Source organism: Hypanus sabinus, chromosome 4, assembly GCF_030144855.1.
Source record: "Hypanus sabinus isolate sHypSab1 chromosome 4, sHypSab1.hap1, whole genome shotgun sequence".
Lineage (NCBI taxonomy): Eukaryota > Metazoa > Chordata > Chondrichthyes > Myliobatiformes > Dasyatidae > Hypanus > Hypanus sabinus.
Window position 1 is genome coordinate 16,863,342 of NC_082709.1, and position 18,226 is coordinate 16,881,567.

Here is an 18,226-nt window from a genome sequence, read left to right on the forward strand (position 1 = left end):
CCAAATACAAGAGGATGTAAGTTTAATGTGAAAGGGGGAAGATTTAAAGGAAATGTGTGAGACAGCTCTTTTTATAGTGCTAGGTGCCTGGACCACACTGCTAGGGAAAGTGGTAGAAACAAATACAATAGCGATGCTGAGAGAGTACTTAGAGAGGAGTGGACAAGCTTGGAATGGAAGTATATAGACAATGTGCTGGGCTAATGGGATTTGTTTAAATTGCCATTTGGTAGGCACAGACACCATAGGTCAAAAATCTGATTCGCCCTTCCTTGTGAGTCAACAGAAACATTAATGTCAAAGTTGAACACTGACTTGCACCAGTCCTGTAATCCAGTTCCTTTGCAAAAATATATTCTTCTATTTGCGACAATCCTAATCATTCATCATTTAATCCTCTTTTTAAGTATTCACAAAGAAGTGAATCCAGAACTGGAAGAACATGTAATTGAAGTTGGAGAGTTTATGCCAAGACTAGATGGGGAAGGTTTCAAATCTAGAAGATGCAAATTCAAAAGGTGTCACCTGAGTAAATAATACAGGAATATGGGCTGGTGTGAAGTAAATGGTAAATAAATATGAAATTATTAAACCTTTGCAATGGAAAGAACCATCTGAGAAACTGTTTTTAAGATAGAACATTACAGGCAGAAAGGATGTGATGTTTTTAGTTGTTCCATCAGCAGAAGTATATCATTGTTCTATATGGAAACAGGAAGCACTTGTAGTTTATATATTGGTTGCAGAAAATTGCATAAGGGTAAGTGTGGCAAAACTGATTATTTTTAAACTTTAATGGGTTGGGAAAATAGTGCAGATGAAGGTGGGGTAGGAGATGGAATGGTAGAGCTAATAGATCTTTAATTTAAGCAACACACGCAAAATGCTCAAGGAACTCAGCAGGCCAGGCAGCATCTATGAAAAAGAGTACAGTTGCTATTTTGAGACCCAGGGTCTCAGCCCAAAACATCGACTGTACTCTTTTCCATAGCTGCTACCTCACCTGCTGAGTTTCTTCAGCATTTTTTGTGTGTTTCTTGGATTTCCAGCATCTGCAGATTTTCTCGTTCGTGATTAGATCATGAATTCATTTTTTTGTGGAAAATTTTTCCAAATAAATTATGTGATTTTAAAATATTTTAAATAAAGATGCATAGTCATTGGATTGTTATGGCTATTTGACCCATTTGAATCTTTACTGGTCCCTATGATTGCAATACATTAAATTCCATTACCTTTCTTCTATCCCAAAGCATTGAAAATCATCATCTCCCAAGTATCCATGTTGTATCATTTTGAAAGACCTAATTGCTTCCAGTATTCTTAAAGGCTGAGAGTTCTAGACCACAATTTCCCCATTTTGTTTAAATTTTAAATCTCACATCCATTTTGGGTGTGAAGACTTTAAGTGTGTGTCTTGTCCTTGAACAGCTTTCCTCTATTCACAGTCACTTAAAATGCTGCTATATCAGGGATCTCTGAACCTTCTTTGCTTGGAAGAACGGTCCAATTTTCTCCAATTTAACCTTGTAACTCAAGTTTTTCATCCTTGGGATTACTTGTTAAATTCTTTCTGTAGAACTCTCTTAATTCCTTCCTAAAATTAGGTGTCCTGAATTGGATGCAATACTCAGTTGTCGCCTAATCAATGTTTGATACAGTTTCAAAATAACTTCCAGGAACTTGTACTTTATTCCTCTGATAAAAATGTTTCAATCACTTGTTATAAACCAATATACCTGTCACTTACAAGAACTTACACCATTGCAAATCCAGCCTGCCCCAACCACCCCACACCAGCACAATGTTGAGGACTGTGCCATTTGCCCTATGTTGACTCATGTTGTTCTTTCTGCCAAAGTGCATCACTTCACAGAGTCATGATGGAAAAGGTATCACTAAAATATTGTCGTGTGGCCCTTTTGTGTTACGGTTAATGTCCATGTGAGAGTGCACTTCACATTTACCCATCTCATTTCTAATTTCCTTTTAAGTGTTTTGTTTTCATACATGTTTCATATCCTGAATGTTGACATTGTTCTTGTGTCATTCACTAATACTGAAAACAGTCACAAAGCTTCAATGGATAACATCTGCTGTATACTGCCTAGCCAGTGCATGCTACAAATAAAAAAGTAAACAGGATTTCATCTGTATAACAATACAAGCTATGAAATAAATATATCTAAGTGAAACTGATGTTGCTTTAGCACAACACAAATTGGTGCAATGTATTTTTTTGAAAATTTTCAAGTTCCAGCTTTTAATGCTTTTTTTCTTTGAAGGTCTGTTGACAAGTCTATTATAATTTGGAATTCTGTAAGTACTGTATGTACAAAAATCAGCTTTAGCTAATTGAAAATGTCACATTGATGTATTCAGAAGTATCTGAAATGCTGATATAAAATATCTTTTCATATTTCCAGCATTAGTAATTATTTTGGTATGAGTAGTAAAAAGTATTGGCAATACCAGCATGTTTCAAAATTATCGGGTATGTTCAGGTTTTATTTTAGTAAGAGATTCTACTTTATTCTATTCATATCCTCAGCTGTATTTTTGTAGCCCATAGTAGTAGCAAATTCATGAGAAAACCAATGAGAAATTTTTAATTCTGTTTACATAACATTTTTCAGTGCACTGTGTTTTAGTACTTGATTTTTACATAAATCCACGCTGTAAGAACATGATGATTTGTGTTAAGTAAGTGTAAGATGTATTCTTAAAAAAGATCACTCATCTACTTTTCTGCAGATTAATGGGGTCCCTCTTCACATACTGACACAACATAAACGGTATGTTGAACAATTTCCTCTCTTTTGTTCAGAAATGGGACAGCAGCCTCTAAAACATTTAAGACTCTTCACTTAGTAATTCTAATGGCTGCTTTCTTTTAATGTAATTTGTTATGTGGGTGGGACCGAGATTCCTTTCCAACCAAATAAGAGGGATATATTGTCCATTTATTATAAATTGAGTGTTAGAATTATACGAAGGGAAAAAAATGCTGCCCCTGCCCTACCTTCCATCTCTGACAAGATGAAGGGTGTGTTGTACATGGGCCTTGTTGATGTTATCCATTCCAAAACAAAGATACTTAAAGTGAGAAATAGTTCACCATAAACTAATCTGCAAATATACAAAGCAATGATTCTGGAGAAGCCAAATTGTTACCTTGGGGAAGAAGGTAATTGATGTATTTTTAGGTATAAATTACAGCTGGCCAGATGGACTGAAAAAAAATCAGCGTCCTGAGCTGTGTATATTCCAATGCACGAAGTGTCGTAGGAAAGGCAGATGAGCTCAGGGCGGATCAACACCTGGAATAATGATATTGTAGCCATTAGTGAGACTTGGTTGCAGGATTGGCACCACATAATGCTGGGGTTCTGTTTTTTTTTAAGATGTGACAGAGTGGGAGGGATTGGAGGAGGAAGTGTGGCGATACTAGTCAGGGAAACTGTCATGGCAGTGCTCAGTCAGGATAGACTGGATAACTCATCTAGTAAGGCTTTATGGGAGGAATTGAGGAATAAGAAAGGTATGAGCGTTGTGCGTGGCCTATCAGTGGCATCAACAGAACTCTACCAAGAGGGATTTCTCACAGGTCGGCAGCGGTTATTTAACAAGGGAGCATCGAGAGCATTTTTCCATTGTGTGTGGCCTATCAGTGGCATCAGCAGAGCTAAATAAAAGCACAAAAGGGATAAGTGGAGTGGCCATTGAAGGGAGTAGACCAGTGGTGAGGGTAGAAGCGACAGGCTTTGGCTCAAACCAGGCTTCGGCTCAGAAGACACTTTGGCTCTATGTAAAGCGTCTGTTAAGGTTTCCTTTTTGGATTTTTTTTCCATCTCTTACTGTACCATTTAAATGGCTGGGGTGTGCTCTTCGTGCCGGATGTTGGAGAACTGGGAGATCTAGAGTCTCCCAGCGAACTACATCTGCATGAAGTGCATCTGGCTGCAGCTCCTTGAAGACCGTGTTAGGGTTCTGGAGCAGCAAGTGGTTGACCTTCAGCTTGTACGGGAGAGTGAGGATATAATTGATCAAAGTTGCAGGGGGCGAGTAGCAGGGTGACTGCCAGGAGAAATGGAAATAGGCAGTTAGAGCAGAGCACCCGTGGCCAATCCCCTCAGAAACAAGTATACCACTTTGGATGGGTCCGTAGTACAGAAGGGAAAGAGGGAGAAGGAGGGAGTGGTGGTGATAGGGGACTCAATAGTGAGGGGAACAGACTGGAGATTCTGTGGACGTGAACGGGACATCCAGATGGTATGTTGCCTCCCAGGTGCCAGGGTCAGGGACATCTCAGATCATGTCCACAACATTTTGGAGAGAGAGTGTGAGCAGCCAGATGTCTTGGTACATATTGGTACCAATGACATAGGAAGGGAAAATAATGAGGTCCTGAAAAGAGAGTTTAGAGAGCTTGGTAGAAAGCTGGAGGAAGTCAGCAGTTTGGGTAGCATCCGTGGAAATGAACGGTCAATGTTTCAGGCTGACACCCTTCGTCTTGGCCCAAAACATTGTCTGTTAATTTCCACGGATGCTGCCCGACCTGCTGAGTTCCTCCAGTGTGTTGTGCGTGTTGCTTTGACCCCTGCTTCTGCAGAGTATTTTGTGTTTAGGTAGAAAGCTGAGAAGCAGGACCTCCTGGTTAGTGATTTCTGGATTACTGTCTGTGCCATGCACCAGTGAGGGAAGAAACAGGATGATTTGGCAGATAAATGCGTGGCTGACAAGCTGGTGCAGGGGACAGGGCTTCAGGTTCTTGGATCATTGGGATCTCTTCTGGGGGAGGTATGACCTGTACAAAAGTGATGGGTTGCACCTGAACCCAAGGGGGACCAATATTCTCGCAGGCAGATTTGTTAGAACTGTTGGGGAGAGTTTAAGTTAACTTGGCAGGGGAGCGGGAACCAGAGTGAATCAGGAAAGGACAGATGGTAAAAAAAAGTAAAGACAGTGTGCAGTCAGATTGTCAAGAAGGGCAGGCAGGTGATGGGACTTAGTTGCAGTCAACAGGCTGAGCATCAAATCATTAGGGATGCAGAGTCAGAAAGGACAGCAAGTGCGGTACTCAAGGTGTTGTATCTAAATGCATGTAGTATAAGAAATAAGGTGGATGATCTTGTTGCAATATTACAGATTGCCATGTATCATGTTGTGATCATCAATGTATCATAGTTTAAGGATGGTTATAGTTGGCAGCATACCATCTGGGTGTCCCTAGGTTACACGATATATTTGAGAGATGGGAAGGTAGGCAGAGGGGGTGGTGTGGCTATACTGGAAAAAAAATGGCATCAGATCAGTAGAAAGATGTGACATAGGATCAGGAGATGTTGAATCCTTGTGGGCTGAGCTAAGAAACTGCAAGGGTAAAAGGACATTGATGGCAGTTTTATACATGCTTCCCCAACAGTGGCTGGGAGGTGGTCCATAGATTGCAATAGGAAATACAAAAGGCGAGTCAAAAGGGCAATGTTATGGTGGTCATGGGAGATTTTAACATGTAGGTCAATTGGGAAAATCAGGTTGATAATAGATCTCAAGAGAGTGAGTTTGTTAAATGCCTAAGAGGTGGCTTTTCAGAGCAGTTTGTGTTGAGCCTACTATGGGATCAGCGATACTGGATTGGGTGTTATGTAATGAACTAGAGATGATTAGGGAGCTTAAGGTAAAAGAACCCTTAGGAACCAGTGATCACAATATGATTGTGTTCAACTTGAAATTTGTTAGGGAGAAAGTAAAGTCTGATGTAGCAGTATTTCAGTGGTGTAAGGGAAATTACAGTGGTATGAGAGAGGAGTAAATTGGAAGAAGCTGTTGGCAGGGTTATCAGCAGAGCAGCAATGGTGTGCATTTCTGGGAAAAATGAGGAAGGTGCATTCCAAAACTGAAGGAATACTCAAATGGTAAAACAACCGTGGCTGACAAGGGAAGTCAAAGCTATTATAAAAGCAAAAGAAAGGGCAGCAACAAAGCAGAAATTAGTGGGAAGATAGAAGATCGGGAAGTTTTCATAAACTACAGCGAGCAACAACAAAATCATTAGAAGGAAAAAGATGAATTATGAAATCAAGTTGGCAAATAATATCAAAGTGGATAGTAAAGATATTTCAAGTATGTTAAAAATAAAAGAAATGAGAGTGGATATAGGACCACTAGAAAATGAGACTGGGGAAGTAGTAACGGGACGAAATGGCTGATGAACTAAATGAGTACTTTTGCGTCAGTCTTCACTGTGGACGATACTAGCAGTAAGCCTGATGTTGTAGTGTGTGAAGGAAGAGAAGTGGGTGCAGTTACTGTTACAAGAGAAAAGGTGCTCAAAAAGCTGAAAGACTTGAAGGTACATAAGTAACCTGGACCAGAGGAACTGCACCCTCGGGTTCTGAAAGAAGTAGCGTTAGAGGTTGTGGTGGCATTAGAAATGATCTTTCAAAAATCATTGGACTCAGGCATGCTGCCAGAGGACTGGAAATTTTGTAAATGTTACTCCACTTTAATAAAGAAGGGAGGCAGCAGAAAGTAAATTATAGACCAGTTAGCCTGACCTCAGTGGTTGGGAAGATGTAGTCAGTTGCTCAGGATGAGGTGATGAAGACACAAGACAATATAGTTCAAAGTCAGCATGGTTTCCTTAAGGGAAAATCCTGTCTGATGAACCTGTTGGAATTCTCTGAGATTACAAGTAGGATAGATAAAGTGGATGCAGTGGATGTTGTAGATTTGGACTTTCAGAAGGCCTTTGAAAAGGTCCCACACATGAGGCCACTTACCAAGTTAAGAGCCCATGGTATTACAAAAAAGTTACTAACATGGTTAGAACATTGGCTGATTGGTAAGAGGCAGCAAGTGGGAATAAAAGGATCCTTGTTTGGTTGGCTGCCAGTGATTAGTGGTGTTCCGCAGGGTCGGTGTTGGGACCACTTCTACTTATGCTGTATATCAATGATTTAGATGATGGAATAGGTGGTCTTGTTGCCAAGTCTGCAGATGATATGAAGATTGGTGGAGGGGCAGGTATTGTTGAGGGAACAGGATGCAGAAGGACTTAGACAGATTTAAGAGAATGGGCAAGAAAGTGACAAATGAAATTCAATGTTGGAAAATTGAGTCATGCACGTAGGTAGTAAAAATAAATATACAAACTATTTTCTAAATGGGGAGAAAATCCAGCAATCTGAGATGTAGTGGGGCTTGGGAATCCTTGTACAGAACACCCTGAAGGTTAACTTGCAGGTTGAGTTGGTGGAGAGGAAGGCAAATACCATGTTAGCATTCATTTCAAGATGTCTAGAGTACATGAGCAAAGATGTGATGCTGAGACTTTATAAGGCATTGGTGAGGCCTCACCTTGAGTACTGTGAACAGTCTTGGGCCCCTCATCTTAGAAAAGATGTGCTGGCATTGGAGAGGGTCCAGAGGAGGTTCCCAAGGATGATTCAAGGAATGAAAGGGTTATCATATGAGGAACTTTTGATGGCTGTGGGTCTGTACTTGCTGGAATTCAGAAGGATGAGGGGGGGATCTCGTTGAAACCTTTCGAATGTTGAAAGGCCTAGACAGAGTAGATGTGGAGAGTCCAGGACAAGAGGGCATAGCCTCAGGATAGATGGACACCCTTTCAAAACAGTGATGCAGAGAAATTTCTTTAGCCAAAGGGTGGTGAATTGTGTAATTTGTTGCCACATGCAGCTGTGGAGGCCAGGTCATTGGGTGTATTTAAGGCAGAGATTGATAGGTTCTTGATTGGACATGACATTCAAGGTTACAGGGAGAAGGCTGGGACTGGGGTTGAAGAAGAGATAGAAAAACAGTATCAGCTATGATTGAATAGTGGAGCAGACTCGATGGGACAGATGGCCCCTAATTCTGCTCCTATGTCTTATAGCCTTATGTTAATGTGGCTATATTATAGACCACCCAACAGTAAGAGGAATGAATTTGTAGAGTGATTGCAAACTATTACAGGAAACGTAAGGTTGTTGTAGTTCGGCATGGACTAGAAGGGCCGAGATGGCCTGTTTCCGTGCTGTAATTGTTATATGGTTATAGGAGGTCATTTTAACTTCCACACATACTGACTGGGTCACCTATACTGTGAAAAGACTGGATAGGATAGAGTTTGCCAAATGTGTCCAGGAAGGCTTCTTGAATCAGTACATATAAGTCCCGACGAGACAGCATGCAACACTTGAGCTGCTATTAGGGAATGAGACAGCAGGTGACAGAAATTTGTGTGTGGGGAACACTTTGCATCTGTGATCACAATGCCATTAGTTTCAAAGTAAATATGGGAAAAGTTAGGTGTGGTCTGTGTTTTGAGATTCGAAATTGGAGAAAGGTCAATTTTGATCAGAAAGGATCTGGCAAGTATGGAATGGGACAGGCTGTTTTCCGGCAAAGGTGTCCTTGGTAAGAATGTTGGTGGGACTGGAGGACCTGAGTTATGGGAGAGATTGAATAGATTAGAATGTATTCCTTGGTACATAGAAGATTAAGGAGAGATATGAAAGAAATATACAAAATTATGAGGGGTGTTGATAGGGTAAATGCAAGCAAGTTCCCCCCCCCCCCCCCACTGAGGTTGGGTGGGTCCACAACTAAAGGTCGTGGGTTAAGGGTGAAAGGTAAAAATAATCTAAGGGGAACATGAGGGAAAACTTCATTCAGAGGAAAGTGAGTGTGCAACAAGATGCCAGCGCATCAAAATTTAAGTTTGGATAGGTACGTGGATGGTAGGGGTATGGAGGGCTATGGTCCTGGTGCAGGTCATGGGAGTAGGCAGGTTAAATGGTTCAGGATGGACTAGGTGGGCCAGAGGGCCTCTTTCTGTGCTGTATTTTTCTCTGACTCTATGCATCATATTAATTCATTTTATTAAAATAATGACAACTTCCAAGATCTTAAGGAGAGTTTATTTAACTTTAGTGGTACACAACTTAGCTGAATGCTTAAAAATTGTCATTAAATTTGCTATCATGTTGACTTCATAAAGCTGAAATTTATAGCTAAGCCTGATAACTCTCTCAGGTATGTGACAGCTTGTGCATTTGCACATGATCTTCCCTTGATTGCTACTGGTTCTATGGACAAAACAGTGAATGTTTGGAGAATTGGATTAAGAAAATCATCTGGTAAGCACTTACCTTTAAGAACTGAATTTTACATAGATGTTAAGCACTTACTACTTGGATCACTGTTACTGAGTTATTAAATCTGAGCAGAGGAGTTAAGGTTCAAAATTACTGTCTTAAATATTCTTTTTTGAAGATGATCATTCATCAACAAAAATTAGACATTCTGTTCAGCACTGGTCAGAAGATGACGTCTGTTCTTGGCTGTCAGCAGAGGAACTACACGAATTAGTGGTTGTTTTCAAGTCTAACAATATTGATGGCCAGGAACTGCTGAATCTTACAGAAAAAAACCTTGTGTCTGATTTAAACATAGGTAAGAATTTAAAAGAGCAATACTTTAAAACATTCTCTGAATTTCAGTGTTTCTAATTAATTGTGTGGAGGAGCAGAGGGATCTGGAGGTACATGTCCACAGATCCCTGAAAGTTGCCTCACAGGTAGATAGGGTAGCTAAGAAAGCTTATGGGGTGTTAGCTTTCATAAGTCAAGGGATAGAGTTTAAGAGACGCAATGTAATGATGCAGCTCTATAAAACTCTAGTTAGGCCACACTTGGAGTACTGTGTCCAGTTCTGGTTGCCTCACTATAGGAAGGATGTGGAAGCATTGGAAAGGGTATAGAGGAGATTTACCAGGATGCTGCCTGGTTTAGAGAGTATGGATTATGATCAGAGATTAAGGGAGCTAGGGCTTTTCTCTTTGGAGAGGAGGAGGATGAGAGGAGATATGATAGAAGTGTACAAGATATTAAGAGGAATAGACAGAATGGAGAGCCAGTGCCTCTTCCCCAGGGCACCACTGCTCAGGGGAGGGAAGTTCAAGGGGGATATTAGAGGAAGGTTTTTCACTCAGAGAGTGGTTGGTGCGTGGAATGCACTGCCTGAGTCAGTGGTGGAGGCAGATACACTAGTGAAGTTTAAGAGGCTACTAGACAGGTATATGGGAGGCAGGGTTTGAGGGTTGGCACAACATTGTGGGCCGAAGGGCCTGTAATGTGTTGTATTATTCTATGTAATTCAGCATGAAAACATAATTCAATAAATTTATTAATAGGTTAATTTAAATATTTTCTAAGCTGCTCAAGGGATATAACTTATACCTTAGCATAACCTGAAATCTGTTGGCAGTGGGTGATTTTAAAAAAAGCTTTTGTTTGAAGAGCAGTGGAAATGAAGATGGAGGTCAAAGTTGGACTCCAGCTGGGAAGATTAATGTATAATGTTTTTATGTAGATTTTCAGAAAATGGCATTAAATCTAAATATAATTATACAATCACCGCACAAAAAAAAATCTTACTTTGAAAGGTTTGCTGCAATTCTGTATTTTGCAGAATCGCTTGGACTGCGTAATAAAGCAATGCGAAAAATTGAAGAACTAAAATCAAAGATGGAATCTACTTGTGTTGGTGTACCAGATGAATTTCTCTGTCCAATATCTAGAGAGGTTATGACCGATCCAGTGATTGCTGCAGGTACATAAATTAGCATAACTAAATATTGGGGGGAAGGCATGAGGGAGGGAGGGAAGGAGTAAATGGAGGGGAAAGGAAGTAGGAAAGGGGGGTATGAAGGAGCGGGTTGAGGGGGGAGGCAGGTAAGGTGCAGGGATGTGAGTGAGCAAGGCAGGGGATGAAAGGAGGGACAGAGAGGTGGAAGGAGTGAGGGAAGAGGGGAGCTGAAGGGAGAGGGAGCATGCATGAGAGGTGGAGTGAAGGAGACCGAGGGCGAGAAGGGAGGATATGGAAAGGATGGTGTGGAGGAGAGTAACGAGAACAAAGATGGTGAGGGGGAGGGGGAAATGGTGGGAGAGTGGGAAGGCCGAGAGGGGTTGCGAAGGAAAACAAGAGGCAAAGAGGGAGTGGGGGAAATGGTGGAAGGGAGCGAGTCAGTCACGAGCACTTTCAGAATCTTTGCTTTCCTTTCTGCAGAGTTTGAGTGCTGCATTGTTAGTTATGGTTACAAATGAATTGTATTTCCAGAAGCAAAATGTTTGTTATTCAAGATATCCTAATAATGTTTAATTTTACATAGCATATTCAGGTAGTATGAGGGGATCCTATGTTCCAAAAAATTATTTTGCATGCACAGAAACTTCAAAAAAAATCTTTTCATATGATAGATGGCTATTCGTATGAGAGAGAAGCCATTGAAAACTGGATTAATACTAAAAAGCGTACAAGTCCTATGACAAATATCCCTTTGGAGTCTACATTAATAACGCCCAACAGGACACTTAAAATGGCCATTGATCGCTGGATAGATGCCCAACCAGTCCTACAAACGACAGTGCAACAAAAATAACAACATTGGTAACACTGCATTCTTATATCCTTACTTTATGAACTAATGAATAATGGAAATAATCTTGTATAGAAAAATTGTTTCATTTCTTTTGTAATTAAAACTGATTAAATGTTAACATGTGTCAATAATGAATAATTTAATAAAGGGGTTAAAATTCTCCATTGTCCCAAGCAGTTATTGGAATTGGTTTATTATTGTCACTTGTACCGATGTACAGTGAAATGGTTGTCTTGCACGTTGTTCATACAGATCTATTCATTACACAGTACATTGAGGTAGTACAAGGTGAAACAATCACAAAATGCAAAAAAGTTCACCTTATCATACTAGGGAACCATTCACTAGACTTACAACAGCAGTTTATGTCCTTCAAGTGGTACGTACTTAATTGGACATATTGCAGAACTGATTTATGCTGTTTTTAGGAGGATTAAGTCAACCCATCTTTATGTATTGCTGGACAACACATTTCATAACATGTCAATAACAAATCTGATTTAGAACAAACAGAATCTCAACAACAAGGACACACAGAGTAAGGCTTAACTACAATATTAACAAACATCAGTCATTGAATACCTGCCACAACCTGGTTAGGAAGCTCAAATGAACAATTTCCTGCTACCCTAACCTCGAGTTCATTCAGGTGAAATCATTTTGGCTGTCTACTGAAAGAATCACTGGGTTTTCTGTACCTACAAATTTAGTAGAAGGGTATACCAATGTCAGTCATGACCCAAAAATATTAGAATGTGATTTTATTTTTTTGCATTAATGTGCTATATGTTTTCCAGGAAAAAGTTAAAACAATATTTTAACCCAGGCTTTCAGTTGGAAACTATACAAACAATACATAGAATTGTATTTTTTCCCTCTATTTGCAATAGAGTTGTAAATGAAATTGGAAGGTCATTACAAACATTCAGAACTGCTGCTTCTAACCACAATTAAGCACCAGCAATAAAAATTTAGGCACCTCTTAATGAAACAGTTACACAAGTTGTGCAAAAGTCACTAGATAAAAAGTATGCTTTTACAAATTCTCAAGCATGAGCAATCGCAAATAAATAGTTAGTACTTAACAAACCATTGTATTTAAAACTTACACTGACTATACTTGATTAAAATGTTTTAATTTGATTAATGTGAAACTGATTACAAATGAATACAGTGGATTCCAGTTAATTGGGACACATTAGGACCTGTACTTATTGGCCCCCCAACTAGCTGAAGTTTCTTGGAAATAGTTAAAGGTACATAAAAAAAAATACAAGCTATCGTTTAACTGAGTAACAAATTATGTTCTTAAATGAAATACAAAACTAGAACATTACAATACTACTACAGTACAATAAAACTGTATTGGTTGCTAATGGTTATCAGAGGAATTCATACATTGTACTCTGTGTTCTTTTGATCGACTGTAAATGAACAAAATCAATGAAGACACCTTGTATAGGTAATGGATTGGCTTTGTACAATGCCCCTCCAAATTGCATCTTCCAAATCTTCATTTTCATTGTAACATTCAAGATGATTGTCGATGCCTTCAAATTCTTCGTAGTGCCTAACTCAATAGTTTCACTCCCAGCCATTTATGACATCTCTAAGCCTGAATGCTTGATACCACAGCAAGCAAAACAGTTTTAAACTTTTGGTGAACTATCAGTGATAAAAATCTCTGCTTTTTGAACACAAGCACAAGCAACTGACACTATTTAAAAACCGTTTATTCTAAGCAAGGGGTAGTATCTAATAGCCACACAAGTGCATGTGTCTGCCCTAATTAAGTCCCAAATAAACGGAGGGAATCCTGGCAATTTTCTCAATAGTTTTTGTTTGGTGTTTTTTTTTCAAAAAGAGTTGTCCCAAATAAGCGGCTGCCCTGATTAACCGATAGCCCAATTAACTGGAATCCACTGTACTTAATTGTTTTAGGAATACATAACCCTTCCTGAAAGTGAAGGACTTGTATTTGTTCCATTTCAATGTTGGGTTTCTTATAAAAATTATAAGTGGTTGAAATAAAAACACTATCAAATTTTAATAACTCCCTTTGTGCTGATTAACAATGCTGATGCATATTGTATATTAATCTAATTCATACTATATAAATACTTATAAATTACAGCAAAAGCACTTTAAGGCATTTTATAATTTGTATGTTCATAAAGTGCAGTTATTTGTTAAATGCCATATTAAAATAGTCAGTGCAACAGCCAGCTGGGTTAAACCTTATATATAATCAACATGCAATGTTGTTCTGTAACACTCAAATCTTGGTGACAAGCATCATCCTGACAAGTACAGTACCAGGGCAGCAAACTCCACTAGTGAATTATAATTAGAAGGGGAGAAGAAAGGAATTATTTCAGATTACTAACTGTTGACTAGTTTGGGTTATGTGGTCCAATGGTTTTTACACATTAGATTCTATAAAAGATCGCTTTGGCTTAACAGGATTAATATTACTCGAATGAACATCTCTAGCTATATTAGACTGTGGTTTAGAAATATTTTCTTGAAAAGAATGTGCAGCAGTCATGGATGATTTGGATTCTTGAACATTCTTGGTTGTTTGAGAGGGTTTGGAATGCATTCCATTTTGAATATTTTGACTACTAGTAATTGAGGTAGGATTTGCAACTACTGTAGCATCTGCTGACTGATCGTGCCAGGTACGATTCTGTTGTAAGCTGGGCTGATGCTGCTGTGATCTGACTGTTTTATCTATTATTCCCATGAAAGGTGTAGTCCTTGGTCTGTAATCTGTCCCACTCAAGTTTTGGTTGGATTTTTCCATCTTGCATTCCAAGCTGTTTCTGATATCAGCATCTGATATTGGCACTGCATCTGGAATGTGTCCTCTATCAGGTACGCTAGTATTTGAGACTACACTGGTTGTTGAACCAGTAACTTTCAAGGCTGATTCATGCATTGGTGTAGAAATAACTGTCACAGATCCTTGCTTGTCTTTAACTCCTTGAGTTAAACTTTCTGATAACTCTGAGATTTCCCGGGACTGTATATTTAACACTTCTGCAGACATTTCTGTATTTAGAAAAACCTCAGTTGCTGTGTTTTCATCAAGTTTCTGCTTCACAGACTTAGCAGAAGCCAATCTTTCTCCGTAAGTTCCAGAATTTCCACTATTGATTGCAGACTCCAATTGTACATTTCTGTTGCCAGGCATGGAAATTGGAGGAAACTGAGTTTGGACTGGAGTTTTGCTGCTATGTTGACAACTTGTAGTTCTTCCCCCAGCTTGTAATAAATTCATATGTTGGTTTGTTTTCACAATCTGAGCTTGTTTAGGAGGTTGCATAACTGGTCCTTGTGTGAGTGGCTCTCGAAGATATTTGTGTGTTATTTTATTCTGAGGTGATGAAGGCCTCAACTTCTCAGAAACTACTTCATCTTGAAGACCTTTTTTAAATGGGACTGGACACTGCTGAGACCTCGATGAGGCAGACATTGTTTCATTAGATACTCCAACACCAGAGTCATCAAGTCTAACACCAAATGGTACATTTTCAGGGTGTTGGCCTAACAATTCTTCTTCATTGTCAGATTCATTATTTTGCTGTGGTTGTTGTTTCTGTTGTTGTGCACGTTGCAGTTGCTTATATTCCTCTTCAATCCGCGCCAGAAGCCTCTTTATTTCTCGGTTGTTAGGGCAAAGCTTAGCAGCTTCCTGTAGATCTGCAAGAGCTCCAGCAAATTGTCTGAGAAAATAATATTCATTTTATCACAGAGACAAGTAACTGTTCAATTAATGGCTTTCAAACTGCTTTCTAAATAGACGAAGAATTGTCTTACTCTGGTTACAAAGATGTCAACCAAAGAGTATAGATTATCGCAATTAATATAATTTTGGTTGATTTTTATTATCATATTTAAAAGAGTTATAGGTTCTATTAACAAATATGGATGGCACATCTCACCTGCTGCTTCTTTTGGCTCTTCCTCTGGCATAGTAAGCTTCATATGATCTTGGCTTTAATTCCAGTGCTTTAGAAGCAAATTCCTCGGCCATTCCAAAGTCCTATCAAAATGGAGAAGAAAAAAAAACATCAGTATCTCTGTACAAATGCTGATGACAATCACTGTTAATTACCTTGATACTATAAAACCACTTCCATTCAAACCCAGCATCAATGAAGCACTAAGGAAACAAAAGACACTCTGTGATGAGTCCATAAATCCACAGTTAGAGATTGTCTGCAGGTGTCTTTAACTCTATTCCGGTTAATCATATTATTACATTAAAAGAATATCCTTAAATGATTGAAAAGAATATACTTCAGAAAGTCAGAATGTGTTTTTTTTAGAAACAAGTATAATTAACATGAATTATAGAGAAGATAAAAATTGAGTATAAATTCAAGTGTTTTACAAATAATGTTTTGTAATGAAGTAGCAGCCGTGGATGAGCCAGGAGGTACATTGTCTGCTGAAGGCTAGATCTGTGGCATTCAAGTCTGGCAACCCAGGCCTGTACCAGAAAACCAAGTAATGATTTGTGGAGGGATATTTCAAAAGCAAAGGGACAATTTCAAACGAGGTTGAAGGCGATATCAGATGCACAGCAACTCTGGCAGGGACTGCAACACATTACTTCCTACAAAGCAAAACCCAATAGTATGAATGGGAGCGATGCTTCACTACCAGATGAACTCAACGCCTTCTATGCACACTTTGAAGGGGAGAGCAGAACTACAGCTGTGAAGATCCCTGCTGCACCTGATGACCCTGTGATCTCTGTCTCAGAGGCCAATGTTAGACTTTAAATAGAGAGTGAACCCTTGCGAGGCAGAAGGTCCCGATGGAGTACCTGGTAAGGCTCTGAAAACCTGTGCCAACCAACTAGTGGGAGTATTCAAGGACATTTTCAACCTCTCAGTGCTACGGGCAGAAGTTTCCACTTGCTTTAAAAGGGCAACAATTATACCAGTGCCAAAGAAGAAAAAACGTGGGCTGCCCTAATGACTATCGCCTGGTAGCACTCACATCGACAGTGATGAAATGCTTTGAGAGGTTGGTTATGACTAGACTGAACTCCTGCCTCAGCAAGGGCCTAGACCCATTGCAATTTGCTTATTGCCACAATAGGTCAACAGCAGACGCAATCTCCATGACTCTTCACATGGCTTTAGACTACCTAGACAACACAAACACCTACGTTAGGATGCTGTTTATCAACTATTGCTCAGCATTTAATACCATCATTCCCACAATCCTGATTGAGAACTTGCAGAACCTGGGCCTCTGTACCTCCTTCTGTAATTGGATCCTCGACTTCCTAACCAGAAGACTGCAATCTGTGCGGATTGGTGATAACATATCCTCTTCGTTGATGATCAACAATTGTGCACCTCAGGGGTGTGCCCTTAGCCAACTGTTCTACTCTCTGTATACACATGACAGTGTAGCAAAGCATAGCTCAAATACCATCTACAAATTTGCTGATGATACAACCATTGTTGGTAGAATCTCAGGCGGTGACGAGAGGACGTACAGGAGTTTACGCGAACTAGTGGAGTGGTGCCGCAGCAACAACCTGGCACTCAACATCAGTAAGACGAAAGAGCTGATCGTGGACTTCAGGAAGGGTAAGATGAAGGAACACATACCAATCCTCATAGAGAGATCAGAAGTGGAGACAGTGAGCAGCTTCAAGTTCCTGGGTGTCGACCCCTGAGGATCTAACCTGGTCCCAACATATTGATGTAGTCTTAAAGAAGGCTAGGAGTTTGAAGCGATTTGGCATGTCAACAAATACACTCAATAACTTCTATAGTTGTACTGTGGAGAGCATTCTGACAGGCTGCATCACTGAATGGTATGACGAGCTACTGCACAGGACTGAAAGATGCTGCATAAGGTTGTAAATCAAGTCAGCTCCATAAGTACCCAGGACATCTTTAGCGAGCTGTGTCTCAGAAAGGCAGTGTCAATTATTAAGGACCTCCAGCACCCAGGGCATGCCCTTTTCTCACTGTTACCATCAGGAAGGAGATACAGAAGCCAGAAGGCACACACTCAGCGATTCAGGAACAGCTTCTTCCCCTCTGCCATCCGATTTCTAAATGGACTTTGAAGCTTTGGACACTACCTCACTTTTTTTAATATACAATATTTCTGTTTATGCACATTTTAAAATAATTATTCAATATATGTAATTGATTTACTTGTTTATTTATTATGTTTTATTTTATTTATTACTATTTTTTCCTCTCTCTGCTAGATTATGTATTGCATTGAACTGCTGCTGTTAGGTTAACAAATTTCACATCACATGCTGGTGATAATAAACCTGATTCTGATTGTTTCAGGAAAGAAGGGAAATTAAATATAAATTCAAGGAAATTAATTCATCATTACCTAACACTACTGGTGTACAGCTCATTAATGAAAAACTTGTTAAGACTGTATGATTCCCACAGCTGCTAAATGCTCAGTATTTTTTTAAAGCAACTGACACTTGGTTCTCATCAACACTTCATCAAATGGGAAACAAGAAAGACTGCGGGTGCTGGAATCAGAAGCAAAAACAGAAATGCTTCACGCAGGTCTGATAAAGGGTCTTCAACCAGAAACATTATAAGATCTCTTTTTCCATCAGTGTGCTGGCAGCTATGTCCCTGTAGCATTTTTGTATTCATTTAACATTTCATCCAATATGCCAATACAGGTGACATAGCTAGGAAAATAACACAATGAAAACATCCTATTCCCAACTAATTCCAAAAATTTCAGCATGTTTGTCCTCCC

At 39.5% G+C, this 18,226-nt stretch overlaps 2 protein-coding genes across 3 annotated transcripts in view; one reads left to right on the forward strand and one right to left on the reverse strand.

The window, feature by feature from the left end:
* wdsub1 (WD repeat, sterile alpha motif and U-box domain containing 1) overlaps nucleotides 1–11,609 on the forward strand; it is a 37,417-nt gene extending 25,808 nt beyond the window's left edge. Inside the window, exons 6-11 of the mRNA XM_059966495.1 lie at nucleotides 2,286–2,319; nucleotides 2,755–2,795; nucleotides 9,043–9,146; nucleotides 9,283–9,462; nucleotides 10,480–10,620; nucleotides 11,268–11,609. Of these exons, the coding sequence (XP_059822478.1) occupies nucleotides 2,286–2,319; nucleotides 2,755–2,795; nucleotides 9,043–9,146; nucleotides 9,283–9,462; nucleotides 10,480–10,620; nucleotides 11,268–11,449 (682 nt within the window). The 3' untranslated portion in view covers nucleotides 11,450–11,609. The remainder of the gene's footprint in view (nucleotides 1–2,285; nucleotides 2,320–2,754; nucleotides 2,796–9,042; nucleotides 9,147–9,282; nucleotides 9,463–10,479; nucleotides 10,621–11,267) is intronic.
* Nucleotides 11,610–12,195: 586 nt separating this feature from the next.
* tanc1a (tetratricopeptide repeat, ankyrin repeat and coiled-coil containing 1a) overlaps nucleotides 12,196–18,226 on the reverse strand; it is a 136,277-nt gene continuing 130,246 nt past the window's right edge. For both annotated transcript variants that reach the window (XM_059966493.1, XM_059966494.1), the window contains exons 26-27: nucleotides 15,397–15,497; nucleotides 12,196–15,177 (exon numbers count right to left, since the gene is read on the reverse strand). In XM_059966493.1, coding sequence (XP_059822476.1) covers nucleotides 13,872–15,177; nucleotides 15,397–15,497 — 1,407 coding nt within the window. In that variant the 3' untranslated portion in view covers nucleotides 12,196–13,871. The remainder of the gene's footprint in view (nucleotides 15,178–15,396; nucleotides 15,498–18,226) is intronic.